Source organism: Colletotrichum paranaense (genome assembly GCF_030867605.1).
Source record: "Colletotrichum paranaense strain IMI 384185 chromosome Unknown Scaffold_5.1, whole genome shotgun sequence".
Taxonomy (NCBI): Eukaryota; Fungi; Ascomycota; class Sordariomycetes; order Glomerellales; family Glomerellaceae; genus Colletotrichum; species Colletotrichum paranaense.
In genome coordinates, this window is record NW_026848963.1 from 3,325,111 (window position 1) to 3,342,710 (window position 17,600).

Sequence of the window (17,600 nt, forward strand, 5' to 3'; positions counted from 1 at the left end):
GATAGAAAGGTTCTATACGGTATGATGTTTGAGATAGTAATCAAATTGAAGTGATATGAATGGAAAGAAAGCGGCTCTTATAAAGCTATCTCCAAGCTTAGTCTCTCCTCGTTCGGTTTGTTTGGTCAAGTGAGAGATGTAAGTATGTAAGAGGATGAAAAAGGAATAGAAGAGTTGGAAGGAGAAGGGCTTTTTATTGACGAGAAGCCTCTTCCAGTTCCTCTTGGCCCCAGAGAGAGAGAGGCAGGAGGTTGGTCTTTCTTTCTCTAGTCACTTTGCAAGTCGATTCTCACAGGATCTCAGAAGCAATAGCGTAATTGAGGAGATTCATTCTTCCACGTTAGTTCCTTTCGCGACATACCTCGCGGATATCATAAAACCATCGAAAGCACAAGTTCCAGTCATCGAGTCCAGCTCTTTCCTCACCAGCGAGTATCCTCACGTTCCTGGCGCTACGTTCTTGTATTAACACCCCCCCCCCCTTCCTTCTCAGATCCTCATAACGACCTATATCTCCCCTTCTAGCACCGGATATTGTTCAGCGCTATGAGAAGAGGAACGACCTCGTTTCTTGTAGCCTTGAACGATTTTGAACTCAAAACTGTCGTCGCGAACCGCCTCTGCCTCTCTTCTCTCCCGGTCTCGCTCTCTTTCTCTCTTCCTATCACGTTCTCTATCACGCTCATCCTCGACCCAAAACTAATCAGCTCTATAACCCTGAGCTCGAAGATCAGAGATCTTCTCTTGTGCCTCGACAAAATCTTTTTGGGTCTCAGACAGGGCGTCCAAGCTTGCTTCCATTACGTCGAGGGCAAGCTGCGGGTATTTGAGCATGGTGGGTTTTAGTCGATCCTGCAGCCGACTGCTGATCAGACAGTTCTCTGCAATGGTTCTTGCAATACTTGCGAGGTGGATGGGGAAATTTGGGGGCTGGCCACACGACTCGTAGAGCTCGTCGACCATGTCAGGGAAGTCGACGTGGTTTGTGAGTTGTTTCGCTGCCTTACACAATGCCCATGCCGATTCCCTATAGAGACCGAAGAGATCTAATTCATGTGCCAGCTTCATGGCATGGATGGACCAGTACATTGAGTGTGGCCTGTCATTGCCACTAGACTCGCTCGCTCGCCGGATCGCCACCTCGTATTGCGCTTCGTACTTTCCAGAGTACAAATATCGCAACATAGTGCCGAGAGCTTTGCCATCATATTTGAGATGGACGATGTCAACTCCGTTGACTTGGTTCTGTAAGGCAGGCTGTCAGAACAGATCCAACGAGCTCTAGGTAAAAGACTTACCAGTGGTCCAATGGAGGCCACCACATCTCTCAATCTCGGACATTGACTGAAGACAATATTGCGGTGAACGGAGTGCTCGGTCTCAACTCCATCATCATTATTGGTGGTGATGAGTCTTAGGTCGCTGTATTCGCCCGACTCTAGCAGCTGGGAGAGGTCCAGATCGCCCATGGCTGCGAGGATAGGGACGAAGGGTTTGTACAGAGTTGAGGTGATTAGGTAGATGGGCTTTCAAGTCGTCCAGCGACTTCTGTTTTCGTATGATGTCGATGAAGGGGGAATGAATGAAAGAAAAATCTCCGAGATGAAAGGTTGACAGACGATTATGGCTAGGTTGTCGAAGATGTCTTTGAACGTTGACCAGCAAAAAAATCAAGAATGTCTGCAAAGAAGCTAAAGATGAACCTAGGGTATAACCTAGGGTATCAGAATATAGAGAAGAAAACTCCATTGAGATAAATAGTAGGTACGTGGGCCCGTGGCATTCGGATAAAGGGGCGGCGGGATGAAGAGCTTGACGATTGGGTGGAACTTGAGAAGGAAGGAGCAGGCCTATCTTCGGTCCTTCCATTCTTTCTGACCTTCTTAGATTCAAGACAGAACTTGCGTGAATTCGTGGCGTGTATATTCGAGTGAATACCCATGGCTGGCGAGTATTCCTCGCTTAGACATGAAGGCTCTAGCTGCCGCGTCTCGTACCCCCTTATACCTATGCGCAGACAGATCTACTTGAATTCTATCCCTAAAGTCCAGATCTTTGTGTATCCTATATGATCGCAAGTTCAAATAGCATCCCATAATCAGTGAGCCCTCCTAGCTGGTCTACACTGGAGCCAGACACGTCGGTCGTAAGGGTCAACCGTCGCCCATCGTTATGATAGAGAAAGAGTCTCGAGATTTTTGAAGAACCATGTAAATTTATCATTCTTCTACTTTCAATAATTAAGATATTAAAAACCCGGGATTTAAAAGAGTGTTACGAATGTCAAGTGAGGCGTCTTGTCAAAAGCGCGATGAGCACCTTCCTCATCGTGCGGCAGAGTGACGATCATGGATCTGAGACTACAGCAACGCAACAGCGTGAAATGTAAGGTTGATGCCAGCTTGCCGTCCCAATCCTGAGAATTTCAAAAGTCTCGAAGAGGGTGGCCGATGAGCGCAGCCAAGCTCCCGATGTCGACCCCAGTGAAACTCTTGAAGACGCCACCAGCAAACGAGCTCAGCGAATTGCCCAACTTGGACTTGACACTCGCAACGAATCGCCACTGTAGATTTGGAGTCAGCCTCTGTTCTACACCACAATATGTGCTGGAACTCATGATTGCGTACCTGGAAGGCGTTCATGCTCTTGTCATGGTAGACAAGCCAGCGTGTAGTCTTCTCGTCATTCTGGCCGTACTGGAAAGAGGTGTCAACGACAACAGTGAACTCCGATTCGCCAGCAACCTGCTTCTTCTTGAAAGCGTCAAGGTAATTGGCTTGAATGAAGAGAACGCTCTCCTGATCCCCTATAGATAGCCGTAGTTAGTTCAAGATCGATCATCCATGTACGGTTTGGTATCAATATACCCTGGCTCTTATTGAAGAAGGGAACAGTGTGATACTCCTGGGAACGTTGCTTGGTGTTCTGCTGCCACTCAACAGTGACCTTGTTCTTGTCGATCTCGCCGGCCGAGACGAAAATTTTGTTGCCTTTCTCAACGACGCCCATTTTGATAGGATGTATGGGGATTGATTGATGAGATGGAGAACTTATTGCAAGAGGTAGACAGGTATTCGATGAAATTGCTTGATGGCTGGTACAGGAAAGAACCCATAGACTGCAGGGTAACCTCTTGCTTTTATAATTTTCTATCGTCTCGAGAGCGGTTTGCTGGAGCCAGTAGCTTTCTTCAGACTCCTTCTGTCCAAGGCAACAACCCCACATACAAATTCAGACACGCAACCATCGGAAAGACCTTGGGTCTCCCTGCCCGTACTTCCATGTGGGCTGTTCGTTGGCTGATCGCCTCTGCTTCGAGCATCGTGATATGTTCATCGTCATAATCGTGCCGACCGCACATCGTCAGGCAGCCTCATTCCATGTACGACTTGAAAAAGCTGTCGGCAGTCGTAGACATCGTATCATTTGCCGCTTCAAGAACCGCCACAAGTCCCCTTCATCCTCGCGAGCTGTGCTCTTCGCATCTAGCCATATTGCAGGTCTCATAGCTCGTAGGACTCAGCTCTCCACCAAGAGCTGATCGTTTTCAAGCGGCCAACTTCCCATGACATATAGCCCGGTCTCGAATACTGCCCACGACACTCCTAGGCATGTTGAGCTAGACATGGCTTATCGTGAGCCCCATGGGGCCAAATTTTGCGGGTTGAGAACGGCATATCTTTCTCTACTCCGGTCACTTATCATATTAATAGTCTCAATGAGCTCCTCAGCCTTCGGTAGGCTGTCTCATCCATTACGATATCGGTTCAAAGGGGTCTGCGAGATGCCCAGGTGGCACAGGCAAAACATGCAGATCGGCAGTTTGTGATAGTGGAAAGATGGAAACCCTCAGCTTGCCACAATCACAGACCCATACAGTGATGGAAAATGAATTGGCTACAAACGATTCATCACAAGTGGTTGTATTGCGTACCCAGAGTGGCTTGCAGTAGGACTCTGCTTACATTTGCCTGCCCTGTCTGCATTGCTCACCTGTACTCAGTATGATCTCTCCTCGGCCTTTGGTCAAAGCTTATACCCAATTGAGTAAAATTTATCCTCAAACGCCATATCATCATCTCTCGCCTGTCGTTACTGAGTTGGTTATTGCGCCCTTCCTTAGAGCGTAAACCAAATGGTGGATGGGAGAGAGTATCAACAACGATTGCCGACAACTTTACACCCCATGCAATCCTGCCCATTGATTTCACCATCGTATTTATCATGGAGATTTACCTGACATTAGTAGTGTAGAGTCACTTTTGGGATTGCGGAGTTCGGATTTTCAGTGTGGTGACGTTGCTTCCTTCACATGTGGCTGGCTGAGGCAAACCCCGCAAGTTCACACAACTATCTAGGGCTATTTTTGGTCGTCCACACGTCTCAGTCTAGGTAGCCATGTTGTTAGGGCTGGCCACTTTAGTCGTCCGCACGTCTCACCTTAGGTAGCCATGTTGTCTACACCAAGCGGTGCCTGCTGGTTCTAGTTAACCATGGGTTAAGAGCATGGCAAAGTGGAGTTGTTCACCTTCGTTGTTGAGTACCTAGTCTCTCAAAGACTTGAGCCTTTACAGAACTGGTAACTGCCTCACTTTGGGTACGACATCTCTCAAGGCGCTGCAATGACCTGCTTGTGACAGTCATCACACTAGGACCGGAAAGCATTCGAGATTTCGTGCGCAGCACTGAGGTGTGGAATCCGCTGTGGCAGGTCTTTTCCTGTTTTAGGGAGGTCATAAAGTAGAAGGTAATTAGTAGCCACGCACCAATATGAAAGTGCAGGCAAGTTAGCCTTGTTTTCGGAATTAAGAGGCCCTACATGGAGTGGAGCTGAGTGACGATACTTTAGTTCTGATACTTTAGTTCTGATTGTAGCAAGGCTGTAACTGTTCGGCGTTTGGAAGGGACATACGTGTTCCCTGATTTCTCCAACACCAAACATTGATCACACTAAATGGGATAGTGAAGTGAACCAAGTTGATTTGATAATAGAACATTTGTATAAAACTTGTCCAAGTTATAAGCTTGAATGAGGCCTAAACTTTGCTATGAGGAACTTAGTCCCGCGATTAACCCATCTTAGGCCCAACCCCTCGCTGTTGTTGCCGGCCGGTCGGAAAGTAGTTCAGACGGATTCAGAGCCATACTGAGTATCCAGCAGCACACTCAATCTTTCGAATGAGACAGCTTTCTGTGTCACACACATACACAAAGAAAGATACACAACTTTGACGCAAATGCCACTAGTTTTTGATTAGGATACAAAGTGTCGGCTACTCGAATCACTCTATACACATGGAGCCAACCCCCCTTATCCCCTTTCCACCGTTCCGCGAGCCAAGGTGATACTATGATTCCGTTTCCCCTTCCCCACGTTGTGCGTTTGATTTCATGGAAAACAGAAGAAAAGAAGAAGCAAAAACCTTCCTTCCTGTTGTGCCAATGTGGCACAAACCACTTCCATGTCGACACACCCTCCGTAAAACTGAGAAAAAGAACAGTCGCCCTTCCTGGCGATCATCTACCGAGTTTTGTCAACTCTCCTCCGAAAACTTTCTAATAACACAAGGGCCAGAACGCCAAGAGTCACAGGGTTGTTGGTCGAATCGAGAGGTTTCTCTCATGCAACTGCTTCCTCATGTACCCATCCATCCATCATCAATCAGACCACCACTTTTGCGTCGCTCAGTACAGCGGAACCCGCTGTCCCGAGTCGCAGGCGAGATTTGTAGAAAAAAAAAAGTCCTTGTCTCTCACACCAACTCCGAAAGGACATCGCTTCCCTGGCTATTCAGACACCGTAGAGTAAATGGAAATCGGCATTTTGTTGACGCAATGTACACCACGGCCGACTGAGCCGCAGATCGTAGGCATCATTTTTTTGCCGAGCCGGGCCGCGGTGAAAGTTGCACAGGTTGAGGCGGAGGCTTGGCAGATTGCGTCGTCTTCTGACCACCGTTCCGTGCTGCGAGCTCTGCCAAAAGTCCGCTGGACACTGGAATAGGCCTCCGCGGATACAATTCCTGTGGCGGTAGGTAAGGATTGCCATATGGCTAGTTTGGCTTCCTGTACGGCTGCTGTTGAGGTATGACCGGAATGGGCACCGGTGTCACTTTGTGCGGGATTGGTGGAGTTCCATTCGGCTTTCCTACACTACCGACAGGGCTCTGCGGCTTCGGGGTACCACCTGCGGCCATGCGCGCTCGTATGTTGGCATTGTAGGGAGATCCTTGACCGTTCTGGTCGTCGGCGGGTACTGGAGTCATGTTGTTTCCTTCATGTGTTCCCTGTATCTTGGTCCCGAAAGCTGCGCTCGTTTGCTGTGCAGCGGCTCTATATCTCGCTTGCTCGGCGTGGAGGCGCTGCTGGTCTGTCCTTGCAACGGCTGTATTGTATCCAGTTAGAGAATTCATAGGTTGTTGAGGGAGGTGGCTACCATTCGGATAATGCTGACGGTTGATCGGAGGGGTGCCAGGCACGTTCTGGTGGGGAGTCGATCCGTAGTACCGTTGCTGCTGTTGGTGTGGAGTTGGCGAATTGTATTGACCAGCCTGTACTTGGGGCGACATGTTCCGCGATTGCATGTTGTTAGCACCATTGGCGTAGTAGCCTGCGTAGCCCTGAGAAGGCGTGCTTGGCTGTTGTGGGAAAGATTGTTGGTAGGGCTGCTGGAAGCGAGCATTGGGCGTGCCGTGTGAAGGCGTGCCTGCGTAACCAGAGTATTGTGGAGGTCGTTGTTGAGATCCATACTGAACACCCTGGTGACCATACGGTGTTTGTGCCTTTCCGACGTGCTGCGCATAGTTGGTGTATCCATTGGTGTTCCGGTAATTGCCCGGCTGACCGGGACGGGGCTGCTGCGCATGAGGCATCTGGTGGGGGGCACCGCCCGGACGAGGAACGGAGCCTTGCTGCGGGGGCATGGCAGGCTGCTGTCCCGACCGGTAATAGCTGGAGGGCGCGATTGAGGGTGTTCGGGTGGGGGTTCCGTATTGCGCCGCCGCGTACTGGTTGCTGTAGGGGGTGGATGCACTAGGGGTTCGGTGAGGGGCAGGCCGGTTCGACGGAGCAGAAGCGGCGGCGCTTTGCTGTTGACGCATCCGGGCTTGCGTTGCAGCATCGTCCTCCATCACGCCCTTGTACTGATCTGTGCGGACCTCGAGCTTGGTGCTGATGAGAAGCTCCTCAAGTTGGTCACCATTGAGCTTAGCCACCGCGTAGGGAGGGAGAGTGCCGACAATCAGACTCAGTTGAGCCCTCAGTGCTTCGTACGTCATCGTCTCCTCTTCCGTTGGTGCCGAGACAACACCGTGAGAAAGCAAGTCGCCATTGACGGGATCGCCTGCGTAACGATTCTGTGATGATGGCAATGTGAGGTTGCGGATGCGCTGATACGACAGCAAGGTCTCAATCATGTCGGTGACTTCATCAAGGAATTCGTCAACCTCCTTGTCGGCGGGGTCCTTATCCTTGGGTTTCGACAGGACCTCGTTCATGTCTTCCAGCGCCGGATCCACCAGCCATTCATCCCACTTCTCAATCGCCTCAGTGACGAACTCCTCGTCCACGTTCTCAGTCTCGGCCTTCTCACCAACGTGGTTCTCAAGCGTGTCATCATCATCGACTTCCTGCAACTCGGATTCGATGAGGCGATTGAAGTTGCGCTGTCCAGTAAGCTGCCAGTACATGCGACCAGCATGGCTGGACGGAATGACGGAGCCGGAATCGTCTCTGACGGGCGCAAAGCTGGAGAATGCGCTGCGAAACAAGGACTCCATTTCGTTAACCTCAATTTCGGTAGATGAGGGTCGGTGACCTGCAAGACTTTGAGCGCGTTCTCGCTGTCTGGTCTTGCTCTTAGACGAAGGTGCCGCGTTGGTGTAGTCCAAGTAGCAACCGACTGCGACCTTTTTGCTAGAGTAAGATTCGTTGTAATACTTGGACTTTTGCGCCGGCTCGGGATGGTAGAAACCAAGGACGTTTCCCTTGACCAGCTGCTTGGGTTGCTTAGGCGGCTGCAGTGGAGGGAGAGGTCTGCTCGAGGAGAAGAGCTCTCCGAGAGTAGCTGATCTTTCGCTCTGGCGAGAAGGAACAATGTAGGTTTTCGATATGCCTAAGGGAAGTTCCATAGACGATGCCTTTGCAGCCAAGCTCTCCTGTCCCGGGGCCTTCTTGGGCAGACTTGAGAAGAGTTGCTTGCCGTGAGGGCCAGGGCCAACGACCGTTAAGACAGCGTTGCCTGGAGTGAGTTCCGGGGCCGGTTTGATGTTGCTGACGTTCACAGCGGTGCGTGGGTACGATATCTCCCTTCGAAGGAGGTCCATGGCCTTCTGCTGAAACTCCTTGGTCTGCACCACAGCGCCGCCATCAATGACTTCCTTGTCCTTCTCAACCTTGTCCGATTGAAGTTCCTGAAGTTGATCTTTGACGGCTTCGACGACATCGGCCGCGAGTTCGTCGACATGCGAGTACGAGTCGTGGTTGACCTTGTCGGCGATGGTGGCTGGGCTATCGGCGGACTTTTGGCGTTTCGCGTCGGGCTGCTCTGCATCGGGTTCGGGAAGGCGACGCTTCAGAATTGACGGGTTTGCATCGAAGCTTTGGACTGCATGTCAGTACAATGCGGCCTCGGGGCTGACGAAGGGGGAATGGGCGCGCAGCCAAGGGCGCAAAGGGGGGGCGCGGCAGTCGTACCTGCTAAGAACAGCAAAATAGTTCTTGATGAGGGGTTTATGATCCTCCTTTGGGGCTTCAGCATCAACTTCCATCTTCTCCGGTCCATCGCCGTTGACCTCGTCACCCTCATCCTCGGTGTCGCGCTTCCTCTTCACAGGGACGACGGGCTGGGGGGACTCAGCATGGTCCGGTCCAGGGATGCCGTTTGCCTGGACCGAATCCGGCTGCGCCATTGTGAAAATCGTCGTCGTGAATTGTGGTTGTGGCTATCGATGGGAATTGTCGCGATGCCAGGGCGTTTCGGGCGGTTCGTTCTGTCGATGTCGCGCGGGACGACGGGGGTGGTAGGTAGCCTAGTGGAGGGCGGGATTGTCGCGACGCGCGAGGTTCGTCGGTCGCTCGTCTTGGTGGAACTCCAAAACCTTTTTTCGTCAAGCGTCGCGAGGCCAGGCGTGTTGGGGAACCTTTTCATCCAAGAACACACTCAAAGACAAGCAACGGTACTCGGAAAATGGATGGGGTCCATCAAAGTCGCCGTTTTTGGATTTTTCTCGCCTTGCAAATGCTCCTGGAGCAATTCCCCTGCGTGACTGTCGGGAGGCTATACTGGAAAATTGGACAGAACCACGGGTCCTTGTTGGTTGCTGGCGAAAAGGCACTGAGCTGAGGTCAGCAGCGATTGGCCTGCCGATCCGAATAAGCGGATCCGTTACCCACGTGATGATCTGGCCCGTGCAGAGAGAAGAGTGGGCTCCACGTTACGCTCACACCTTGGTGACTTGATGTTCAGTTGAAGTACCTTTACGGTTGGTAGGAACGCTCTCATTTCAGAGTTGATGCACAGAGGGTAGCTTGTTGAAGCTTCCTTCTAATATTGCCAACAGTATTATTGATTTTGTTAAATACATGGCCTATGAGATGTCCGCAACATCGCTACAATGCGGGAATTGTGATTCTATGAACCTCTGCAGCGCAGTTCGAGCTCCTTAAAGGTGAGCCTAGTTTCACGTAGATAATGCACAATGACACAGATGCTCAAAGACGAATGCTACTATTGGTATCCTCACAATGGTGTCCAGACTAGCTACCTATCGTAGTTACATTACAGCCGCACCCTGGATCTGATTGACCGAGTAATCGACGTGTTCTCAAGGAAATGGGGTTAGGAGTAGGCATTTATTTCTTAGCCTTGGCCAGACCAACGGCGTTCTTGCCGAGGTCGTAAACAGAGTACCACCGGCGCAGGAAGGCATCTCCCAAGATGACAAGGGGGCCGACCGGCTCGGGGAAGTCCATGCCCTGGAAGGTGGAGATGCAGCTGCCAGAGACCTCCAGGACATAGTCGTAAGCGGAAATGCTGAAGTTGTAGCCAGAGAGAGTGAAGGTGATGTCGGGAAGCTCGTCACGCTTGGAGCACTCAACAGAGTACTGGCCGTTGTAGCCCTTCTTGGCACCGATCTCCTTGTTGAGCAGCTCAGCAAGAGCAGAGGGAAGGACGTTCAGAGAAGTACCGGTGTCAAGGATGGCACCGTGTCCCTCAAGGTCAGCGGTCTCGTCGCCAAGGGTAATGGCATCGAGGTCAACCTCCCAGTAAGCCTTGCGGCGGAGGGGGATGTAGGTGATCTTGCCCTCGTAGTGAGAGTCATCGAGGCCACCAAAGGTAGCCTCGCTCTCATCGCCCTCCTCGTTGGTGTCGCCGAGGTAGAAGGCGAAGACAGGCTCGTCAATAGCCTTCTGGTTAACAAGGTTGTAGAAGGGGGGAACAATCTTGTTGACGGAAATGGTGTCGTAACCAAGACCGAGGATGCCGTCGAAGCGGCCGAAGGCAAAGGCAAGGCCAGGCTCGCTGGTGGCCTCGGCAAAGTCCTGCTTCTTGATCTTAAGATCGCCAATGGAGACGTCATCCTGGGAGACGAAACCAGTCAAGCTGCCAGAGCCGTAGTGGATCTCGAACTCGGAGCCGTTGGACTTGTAGGTGGACGACGACGAAGAGTCATACTTGGAGTGCAGGTAGCATGCAATGCTGCCGCACTGCTGGGAAGGAACCCACAGGTTGGAGCTACCAGTGTCCAGAACAACCTTGAAGGTCTGGGGAGGAGTACCGATCTCGATCTCGGAGAAGTCTGAAGTGCGCACGTTAGTTGACTGATGGTACCTAACAACGAGGTGAATGAGACATACACTGAGCGTTCATGAAGTTGCTCACAGGCACGGGGTGCTCGCCAGTGCTTGTGAAAGGCTTCTGGTTGAACATGGCATCGGCATGGCTGTCAGGGCGGGCGCCCATGTACTTCTGGCCGAGCTGTCTGACTTGGTGCTCGATGGGAACAGAGTTCTGAGGATGGCGGCAGTCAGTAAACATTATTGCGGATATACAGGATGATGGGCCGAACATACAAGCTGCTCCTCGATGGGGACCTTCTTCAGCTTCAGCTTGTGGACTTCGGCCTGGGCCGCGCCCAACAGCACGGCCGCGGTGAGGAGAGTGCTCTTCATCGTGGCTGTCAACCTCGATTACCCAGATTACGATGGTTTTTTGGCGCCCTGCGTCTTCGTGCTGGTGATACTGAGGAGATGGCGGTTGAAACGGATGGGGGGGATGATGATGTGTTGACGGGGGGAAGATGCGGAAGCTGGGGCGGCGCCTGTACCTATTAAGTAGGTAGGTACCTTTGCTGTGGCAGGCAAGTGTGGCAGGCTACCCAGACCAGACTTACCTTAGCAACTGCGCCCCCGTGACAACCTGCCCACTCGCCTCCGCAAGGCACGAAGGACCATGACGCAGCACCCGATAGGTGCAGGTATCTTATCTGCCTATCAAAAGCTGGGGTTGGCTGTGTTGACCCACTTTAGCTGGCTGGGGGAGCAACCATGGAACCTAAGACGGCGCGGAGCTGCCCCAACTCGCCCAAGGCACGCAGCGAGTTAGAAGCCCGAGACAGAGCTCCTGGCAGCTCTCACACACTCGGTGACACTGACACTCACACTGCTCCCGTCTCCGTCTCTCACACTCGCAGGGTGATGCGGCTGCCACTACGGGGCTTGCGTGTCCGATCGCGTGTCCCTGCAGCCTTCTACACCTCGATGCCGCTCAGTTGATCCTGCGCTGGAGAGAGATGCGCTGCAGCATTGCTGAACGCGCCGGAGTGCAAGGTAAGCAACGGGCTAACATTGCGACGGGGACCTTGACATCACGCAACGGGGTGGATTGATGAGATAAGGAAGATAGCTCAGCTCGCCTTCGGTAACCGATTCCCTGACTCTCTCTCTTACTCGGGTATCCGTGGGCCAAGCTTGGCTTGCTTACCTTATTGCTCCAACATCCGAAGCGTGCCGCGTGCCTGAAAGCCCAGCTGCCTGCATCTGGACGGACGCCTTGGTACCTGAGGCCATTGAATAGATCCTCCGCTAGGCTGTCTCGGAGCTCGGGGCCAATGTGGATGCGGTCCAGATGAGTCAGCAGTTCCTGGAGGAGAGCGTGACCCATGTTGTTGAGCTAAGGTATCGAGGCCTTCCAGGTTCTCTCGCGCCAAATGCGCTTTGGAGATGGACTAAACTGCACGCAGGTAGTCGCAATTGCCTCAGTGTTGGCCCAGCTCACACTTTGTAACTGCCTCAACTCAAAGCTGGAATCTCTTGGTTCACGTCAAAGCCGCATAGAGTTTGATGTGAAAAGTCTTGAATTATCTAGAGTTGCCGTTCAGACACTGGCCAATCACAGGTGCGCTTGAAATGAGCTAGGAGAAATGCAACTGTCTTGACTCTCACCATTCGCCGACATCGCAACTGTTCCATCTTGGGGTCTTTGGTCGTTCTCATGTAGTCCAAGTGCATCAAAGTTGCGATGAATGGTTCTTTTGAATGCAGACTTGCCTCGCCCACTACATCGTCCCTAGCACAGATTTTCTATGATCGAAGCTATAGCTGAGCGCTGAGACGGAATATCGCTGTCTGTTTCAAAAATGGCTCTTCCTTCTCGGGTGGTTTTCTCGACGCGATGCCCCCAGTTTCCCCCAATTTGTCGAGAACGAGGTGGCTGGAAACTCACTCACGACGCACATCACTCGGGAGAAATCGTGCGAATTGCCATTCTTTTCGGGAAGAGCTATGCGCATGCTGTTGAGTCACAGTTCAATTGCCACAAATGGTCCGCTCGTAATATTGTCCCGGCTCACCCGAAGCCTTCCTGACTGAAGCTCTAGAGTCGGAAGTCGTGAGACGGTTGAGGCGGGGGAGGTACGAGCAGCTACACTAAACGGTCCAACCACATCCCCGTCGTCGTGAAATGGGGTCCGTTTCCTCGATGACTCGTGGAACCGTTCCAGAATCGGAGTCGACAAAACCCGCCACAGGCTGTGAGTTCAGGGAAACGTCAGGGAAGCGCCGTTTTAGCGTTCCAACCGTGAACCACTTACAAAGTGGTGAGCCATACCGGGAACCACAGGGAGCCCACCAAAGGCCCAAAATGCTCCAAGCTTGCGGTCGCAAACTGTCGAGCGATCCCAATTTAGCGAACCAAATGCCTCCGAATTGTCCCTGCCATACCTTAGGTTCCTTAAGGAAAGGTAAGTATACTAGTACTTCGTACCTACGTAGTATGCGTAGTATGCCTGTCCATTGTCAAGCCATCAGTCGACTATCGAGGGGCCGCCACAGTTTTTTTTCTCCAATTCCACCGCGTACTGCGTACGACTACGAAGTAAGGTACTTACAGCTCGACCCCGCCAATCACACCCCGCCAACCCCCACCGCTTCAGCATTCGATTCACATTTTGCTCCCTCCGATGTTCTGCCAAATTTTCTCAAGCTTTTTTCCCATCCCTTCATAACCTTGCTGGCCTCCCTCTCTTCCTCTTCTTTTCCTACATCTACTTCTCTTCTTGCCATTGCTTGCGAGAATTTCTCTCTTCTCTTCTTCAACTTCACAATTACGATCCTTCGTAACACCACACATCACAATGGCTGCTACTGGTTCCTACTCCCTCCCCGTCTCCCACAAGGAGGTACGTCTACTCTTTCTTTGCCCCGCCATGCTTTACAGAGCTGTATACTGACTCATTGATAGATGTTGGAGAAGTCTCTCATTGACTCCGACCCTGAGGTTGCCGAGATCATGAAGGACGAGATCAAGCGCCAGCGCGAGTCCATCATTCTCATTGCCTCCGAGAACGTCACCTCCCGTGCCGTCTTTGATGCTCTTGGATCGCCCATGTCCAACAAGTACTCCGAGGGCCAGCCCGGTGCCAGATACTACGGTGGCAACGAGCACATCGACCAGATCGAGATCCTTTGCCAGAACCGTGCCCTCAAGGCCTTCAACCTCGACTCCTCCAAGTGGGGTGTCAACGTCCAGTGCTTGTCTGGCTCTCCCGCCAACCTCCAGGTCTACCAGGCCATCATGCCCGTCCACGGCCGCCTCATGGGTCTTGACCTCCCTCACGGTGGTCACTTGTCCCACGGCTACCAGACCCCTGCCAAGAAGTACGTTACCTTACGCTTGCCACACTTTAGCGAAGAATCATGACTGACTCTCGTTCCCAACAGGATCTCTGCTGTCTCTACCTACTTTGAGACCATGCCCTACCGCGTGAACCTCGACACCGGCATCATTGACTACGACCAGCTCGAGAAGAACGCCCAGCTCTTCCGTCCCAAGGTCCTCGTCGCCGGTACCTCTGCCTACTGCCGTCTGATCGACTACGGACGCATGCGCAAGATCGCCGACTCCGTCGGTGCCTACCTCGTTGTCGACATGGCTCACATCTCCGGTCTCATTGCCGCCGGCGTCATCCCCTCCCCCTTCGAGTACGCCGACATCGTCACCACCACCACCCACAAGTCCCTCCGTGGCCCCCGCGGTGCCATGATCTTCTTCCGCAAGGGCGTCCGCTCCGTCAACGCTAAGGGCCAGGAGACCCTCTACGACCTCGAGAACCCCATCAACTTCTCCGTTTTCCCCGGTCACCAGGGTGGCCCCCACAACCACACCATCACTGCCCTCGCCGTTGCCCTGAAGCAGGCTGCCAGCCCCGACTTCAAGGCCTACCAGCAGAAGGTCATTGACAACGCCAAGGCCCTCGAGAACAAGTTCAAGGCCCTCGGCCACAAGCTCGTCGCCGACGGCACCGACTCCCACATGGTCCTCCTCGACCTCCGCCAGTTCAGCTTGGACGGTGCCCGTGTCGAGGCCGTTCTCGAGCAGATCAACATCACCTGCAACAAGAACTCCATTCCCGGCGACAAGAGCGCTCTTACCCCCTGCGGTCTCCGCATCGGCACCCCCGCCATGACCTCCCGTGGATTCGGAGAGGCCGACTTTGAGCGCGTCGCCAACTACATTGATGAGTCCATCAAGATCTGCAAGGAGGTCCAGGCTTCCCTGCCCAAGGAGGCCAACAAGCTCAAGGACTTCAAGGCCACCGTTGCTGGCGGCCAGGTTGCCAAGATCAACGACCTCCGCAAGGAGGTTGCCGAGTGGAGCGGCAGCTTCCCCCTCCCTGTTGAGGGCTGGCGCGTTGACGCTGGCATCTAAATCATGCCAGCGGCTTGTGTGGCGAGAATTGGCCCACGTATGCCAGGGAGCATGACGTGGGAAAAGGAGTGGATCAAGGGAGGAATCGATATATACCACTCTGGGCTTTGATTATGCCCAGTTCAACAAAAATGGTTCAGAAGGGAATAAGCGTGGGGTGATCCCAATCGTCAAAGGGGTCCGGGTTCCGCGCATGACATTTAACATGGCTCATGAACAAAGGGAAAATGTGCTTCACAGACTACTGCTGCATTTTACATAGGCGTTGCAAATATCTCAAGCGGAAAAACAAATACCGGGAAGGGTAGAACAAAAATTCTGGGGGCGGGAGTTGGGGGTGGCGTTCTCAACTGCGGCCATATTTTAGGTAGCTGACTGCTTCAACGCGGTCAATCGCTCAATGCAATCAACACGTTGACAAGCAAGCATATGTGTCTTTTACTTGTGATCTATTGATATTTGAAACGTCGCCGTTGCGCCCTGTTTGTGGCGTTGAGACATTCGAAAGTTAGCCTCGAAGCCATCTGTGACAATATTCCATGTCCAACGTTGGATAACGACGAGGAAGAGTTAATTCGACATTAGCGTTCTTTGATGAAGAAGCTCCGTTGCAAAGCATTGTTCTCGGCTTGAAAGCTATTCCGTTTGTACCTACTTTACAATGGACTTGTCTTTCTTTATACACGACAGCTGCCCATTCAAATTGTCTGAACTTACACAACGAACCTTTCTTCTTGGCACTTGTCCATTCACAACGAGCTTGAGGCCGTCCCACGCAACTGTCTCGAAGACTGGTATACATAGCCAACAGTCCTGTCCGAGGTTTCCATCTCATTCTCCTCTCGACAGATCAGACAGCAAACACAAACACTCTACAACAATACACCATCTGCTCGAACACACCTAGACATCAACGCATCCATCGTCAAACTTGTAAGTCACCAACCCCCAACTAACGAGTACAGTCCATCATCTCCCGCTCTCATCCACCTAAGCAGAACATCACATCTTAGTCCCGAAGTCCAAGTAAGCTTCCACCACAAAAATGACTAGACTAACATCCCTCCCCGTCATCCTCCTCGCCCTCGCCAACATCACACCAGGCTTGACATTCTACATCCCTCCTTTCCTAAAGCACCAAAACAGCACAAAAGTAACCTACCACATCCCACCTCCCCCTCCATCATCCTCATCTCCATCCTCCCCCTCGGACAGCATCAGCAACATCTCCAACCTCCAAGCAACAGATCCCTCCACGCCACCAACAGGCCCCTTCTACTTCCGCGGCAACCGCCGCTACGAGGACGAAATCTGCGGCGCCTCCTCCTTCGTAGGCATAACTCGCTCAACATCTCCCCTCACAACAGATTGCCTCCTCCTCGCCGACGAGGCAGCAAAAGAGCGCTACGTCTGGTACGTCCGCGGCTTCACCGACAACACCACCATCCTCGGCATCCGCACCCACGGCACCTGCAACTTTGGCATCCGCCCGCCCTACGCGGATGCCCTCCCGAGCATCAAGACGGGGTGGTACGTCGGCGGCGTGGACGTCGCGGAGGTGGTCCGCACCGCTGTGCGAGACTATAATGTGAGTGGACAGACGGGCGCGAGCGGGATGATGCATTGCTGGGCGAATAGGGAGAACCATGTTGATGTGCAGTGGGCTATTTACGGTTCTGGGGAGCAGGGTGAGGCGGGTTACTTTTGGGCGCCGCCCGTGCCGGTGAAGTCGGGTGCTCCTGGGAGGGGAGGGTTCGTGAGCACGGGTGTGATTACAGGTGTGTCGGTTTTCTGGTTGTTGTTGTTTTGGTACATTGTGAACTGAGTATGGTAGAAGTATGGTCGTAGGCACTTTGTTTGGTAAGTCGCAAGAGAAATGATTCAAGTTTTCGTTATTATATGGACTTCGACCAAGGCGTCGTATAATTGGAAGTTCAGTGAGTGTGTCACCAGTAGTGGAAGTTAAGCTTCACTTGAAGTTCGGCTTCCTGCAAGTTCCAGGCAACATCATGATTTCATGTGAAAAGCATCTCTCACTCACTTTAGGATATGTCCCCTTTGCCTAGCGCTTTTAGGTCTGAACTTGTGGAAGTGGCTCAGCAGATCGTGTATAAAACGAGAAAGCATATGCTACTCTATGCCAGCTGCTGCTTTCGCGATCCCGCCAATTCTAAGTTTCGTGTCATGTTGCCTCATACAACTTTCCGAGTCGTCAGTAGCACGGGCCCGTACCCAGACCTTGATGGGTTATCCAGACTGTCGGGATCGTGCACAGCTCGCACACTTGTGCTCCTATGAAGAAGATTTTTGGCGTCGTGGCTGCAACGTGACTCAATGGTATTCTGGTCTTGCTTATGGAAAAGAAAGGTGTGATCATAGCTATTCTACAGAA

The 17,600-nt window shown here is 52.4% G+C and overlaps 7 protein-coding genes across 7 annotated transcripts; 3 read left to right on the plus strand and 4 right to left on the minus strand.

The window, feature by feature from the left end:
- Positions 1 to 699: 699 nt before the first annotated feature.
- Positions 700 to 1,469, minus strand: CPAR01_07526 (uncharacterized protein; the record flags this gene model as incomplete). The annotated part of the gene is made up of 2 exons (XM_060491795.1): positions 700 to 1,245; positions 1,299 to 1,469. The coding sequence occupies 2 exons, from the start codon at positions 1,467 to 1,469 to the stop codon at positions 700 to 702; spliced, it is 717 nt and encodes a 238-aa protein (XP_060350669.1).
- A 956-nt stretch (positions 1,470 to 2,425) lies between these two features.
- CPAR01_07527 (uncharacterized protein) lies at positions 2,426 to 3,009 on the minus strand (the record flags this gene model as incomplete). The annotated part of the gene is made up of 3 exons (XM_060491796.1): positions 2,426 to 2,563; positions 2,628 to 2,806; positions 2,868 to 3,009. 3 exons carry the CDS (start codon positions 3,007 to 3,009, stop codon positions 2,426 to 2,428), a joined length of 459 nt encoding a protein of 152 aa, XP_060350670.1.
- A 3,044-nt stretch (positions 3,010 to 6,053) lies between these two features.
- CPAR01_07528 (uncharacterized protein) lies at positions 6,054 to 8,909 on the minus strand (the record flags this gene model as incomplete). The annotated part of the gene is made up of 2 exons (XM_060491797.1): positions 6,054 to 8,598; positions 8,695 to 8,909. The coding sequence occupies 2 exons, from the start codon at positions 8,907 to 8,909 to the stop codon at positions 6,054 to 6,056; spliced, it is 2,760 nt and encodes a 919-aa protein (XP_060350671.1).
- A 943-nt stretch (positions 8,910 to 9,852) lies between these two features.
- On the minus strand, positions 9,853 to 11,172 carry CPAR01_07529 (eukaryotic aspartyl protease; the record flags this gene model as incomplete). The annotated part of the gene is made up of 3 exons (XM_060491798.1): positions 9,853 to 10,799; positions 10,858 to 11,011; positions 11,074 to 11,172. 3 exons carry the CDS (start codon positions 11,170 to 11,172, stop codon positions 9,853 to 9,855), a joined length of 1,200 nt encoding a protein of 399 aa, XP_060350672.1.
- A 375-nt stretch (positions 11,173 to 11,547) lies between these two features.
- Positions 11,548 to 11,775, plus strand: CPAR01_07530 (uncharacterized protein; the record flags this gene model as incomplete). Its single annotated transcript, XM_060491799.1, has 1 exon — positions 11,548 to 11,775. The coding sequence occupies one exon, from the start codon at positions 11,548 to 11,550 to the stop codon at positions 11,773 to 11,775; it is 228 nt and encodes a 75-aa protein (XP_060350673.1).
- A 1,859-nt stretch (positions 11,776 to 13,634) lies between these two features.
- Positions 13,635 to 15,208, plus strand: CPAR01_07531 (serine hydroxymethyltransferase; the record flags this gene model as incomplete). The annotated part of the gene is made up of 3 exons (XM_060491800.1): positions 13,635 to 13,679; positions 13,742 to 14,157; positions 14,221 to 15,208. The coding sequence occupies 3 exons, from the start codon at positions 13,635 to 13,637 to the stop codon at positions 15,206 to 15,208; spliced, it is 1,449 nt and encodes a 482-aa protein (XP_060350674.1).
- A 1,045-nt stretch (positions 15,209 to 16,253) lies between these two features.
- CPAR01_07532 (uncharacterized protein) lies at positions 16,254 to 17,033 on the plus strand (the record flags this gene model as incomplete). Its single annotated transcript, XM_060491801.1, has 1 exon — positions 16,254 to 17,033. The coding sequence occupies one exon, from the start codon at positions 16,254 to 16,256 to the stop codon at positions 17,031 to 17,033; it is 780 nt and encodes a 259-aa protein (XP_060350675.1).
- Positions 17,034 to 17,600: the final 567 nt, after the last annotated feature.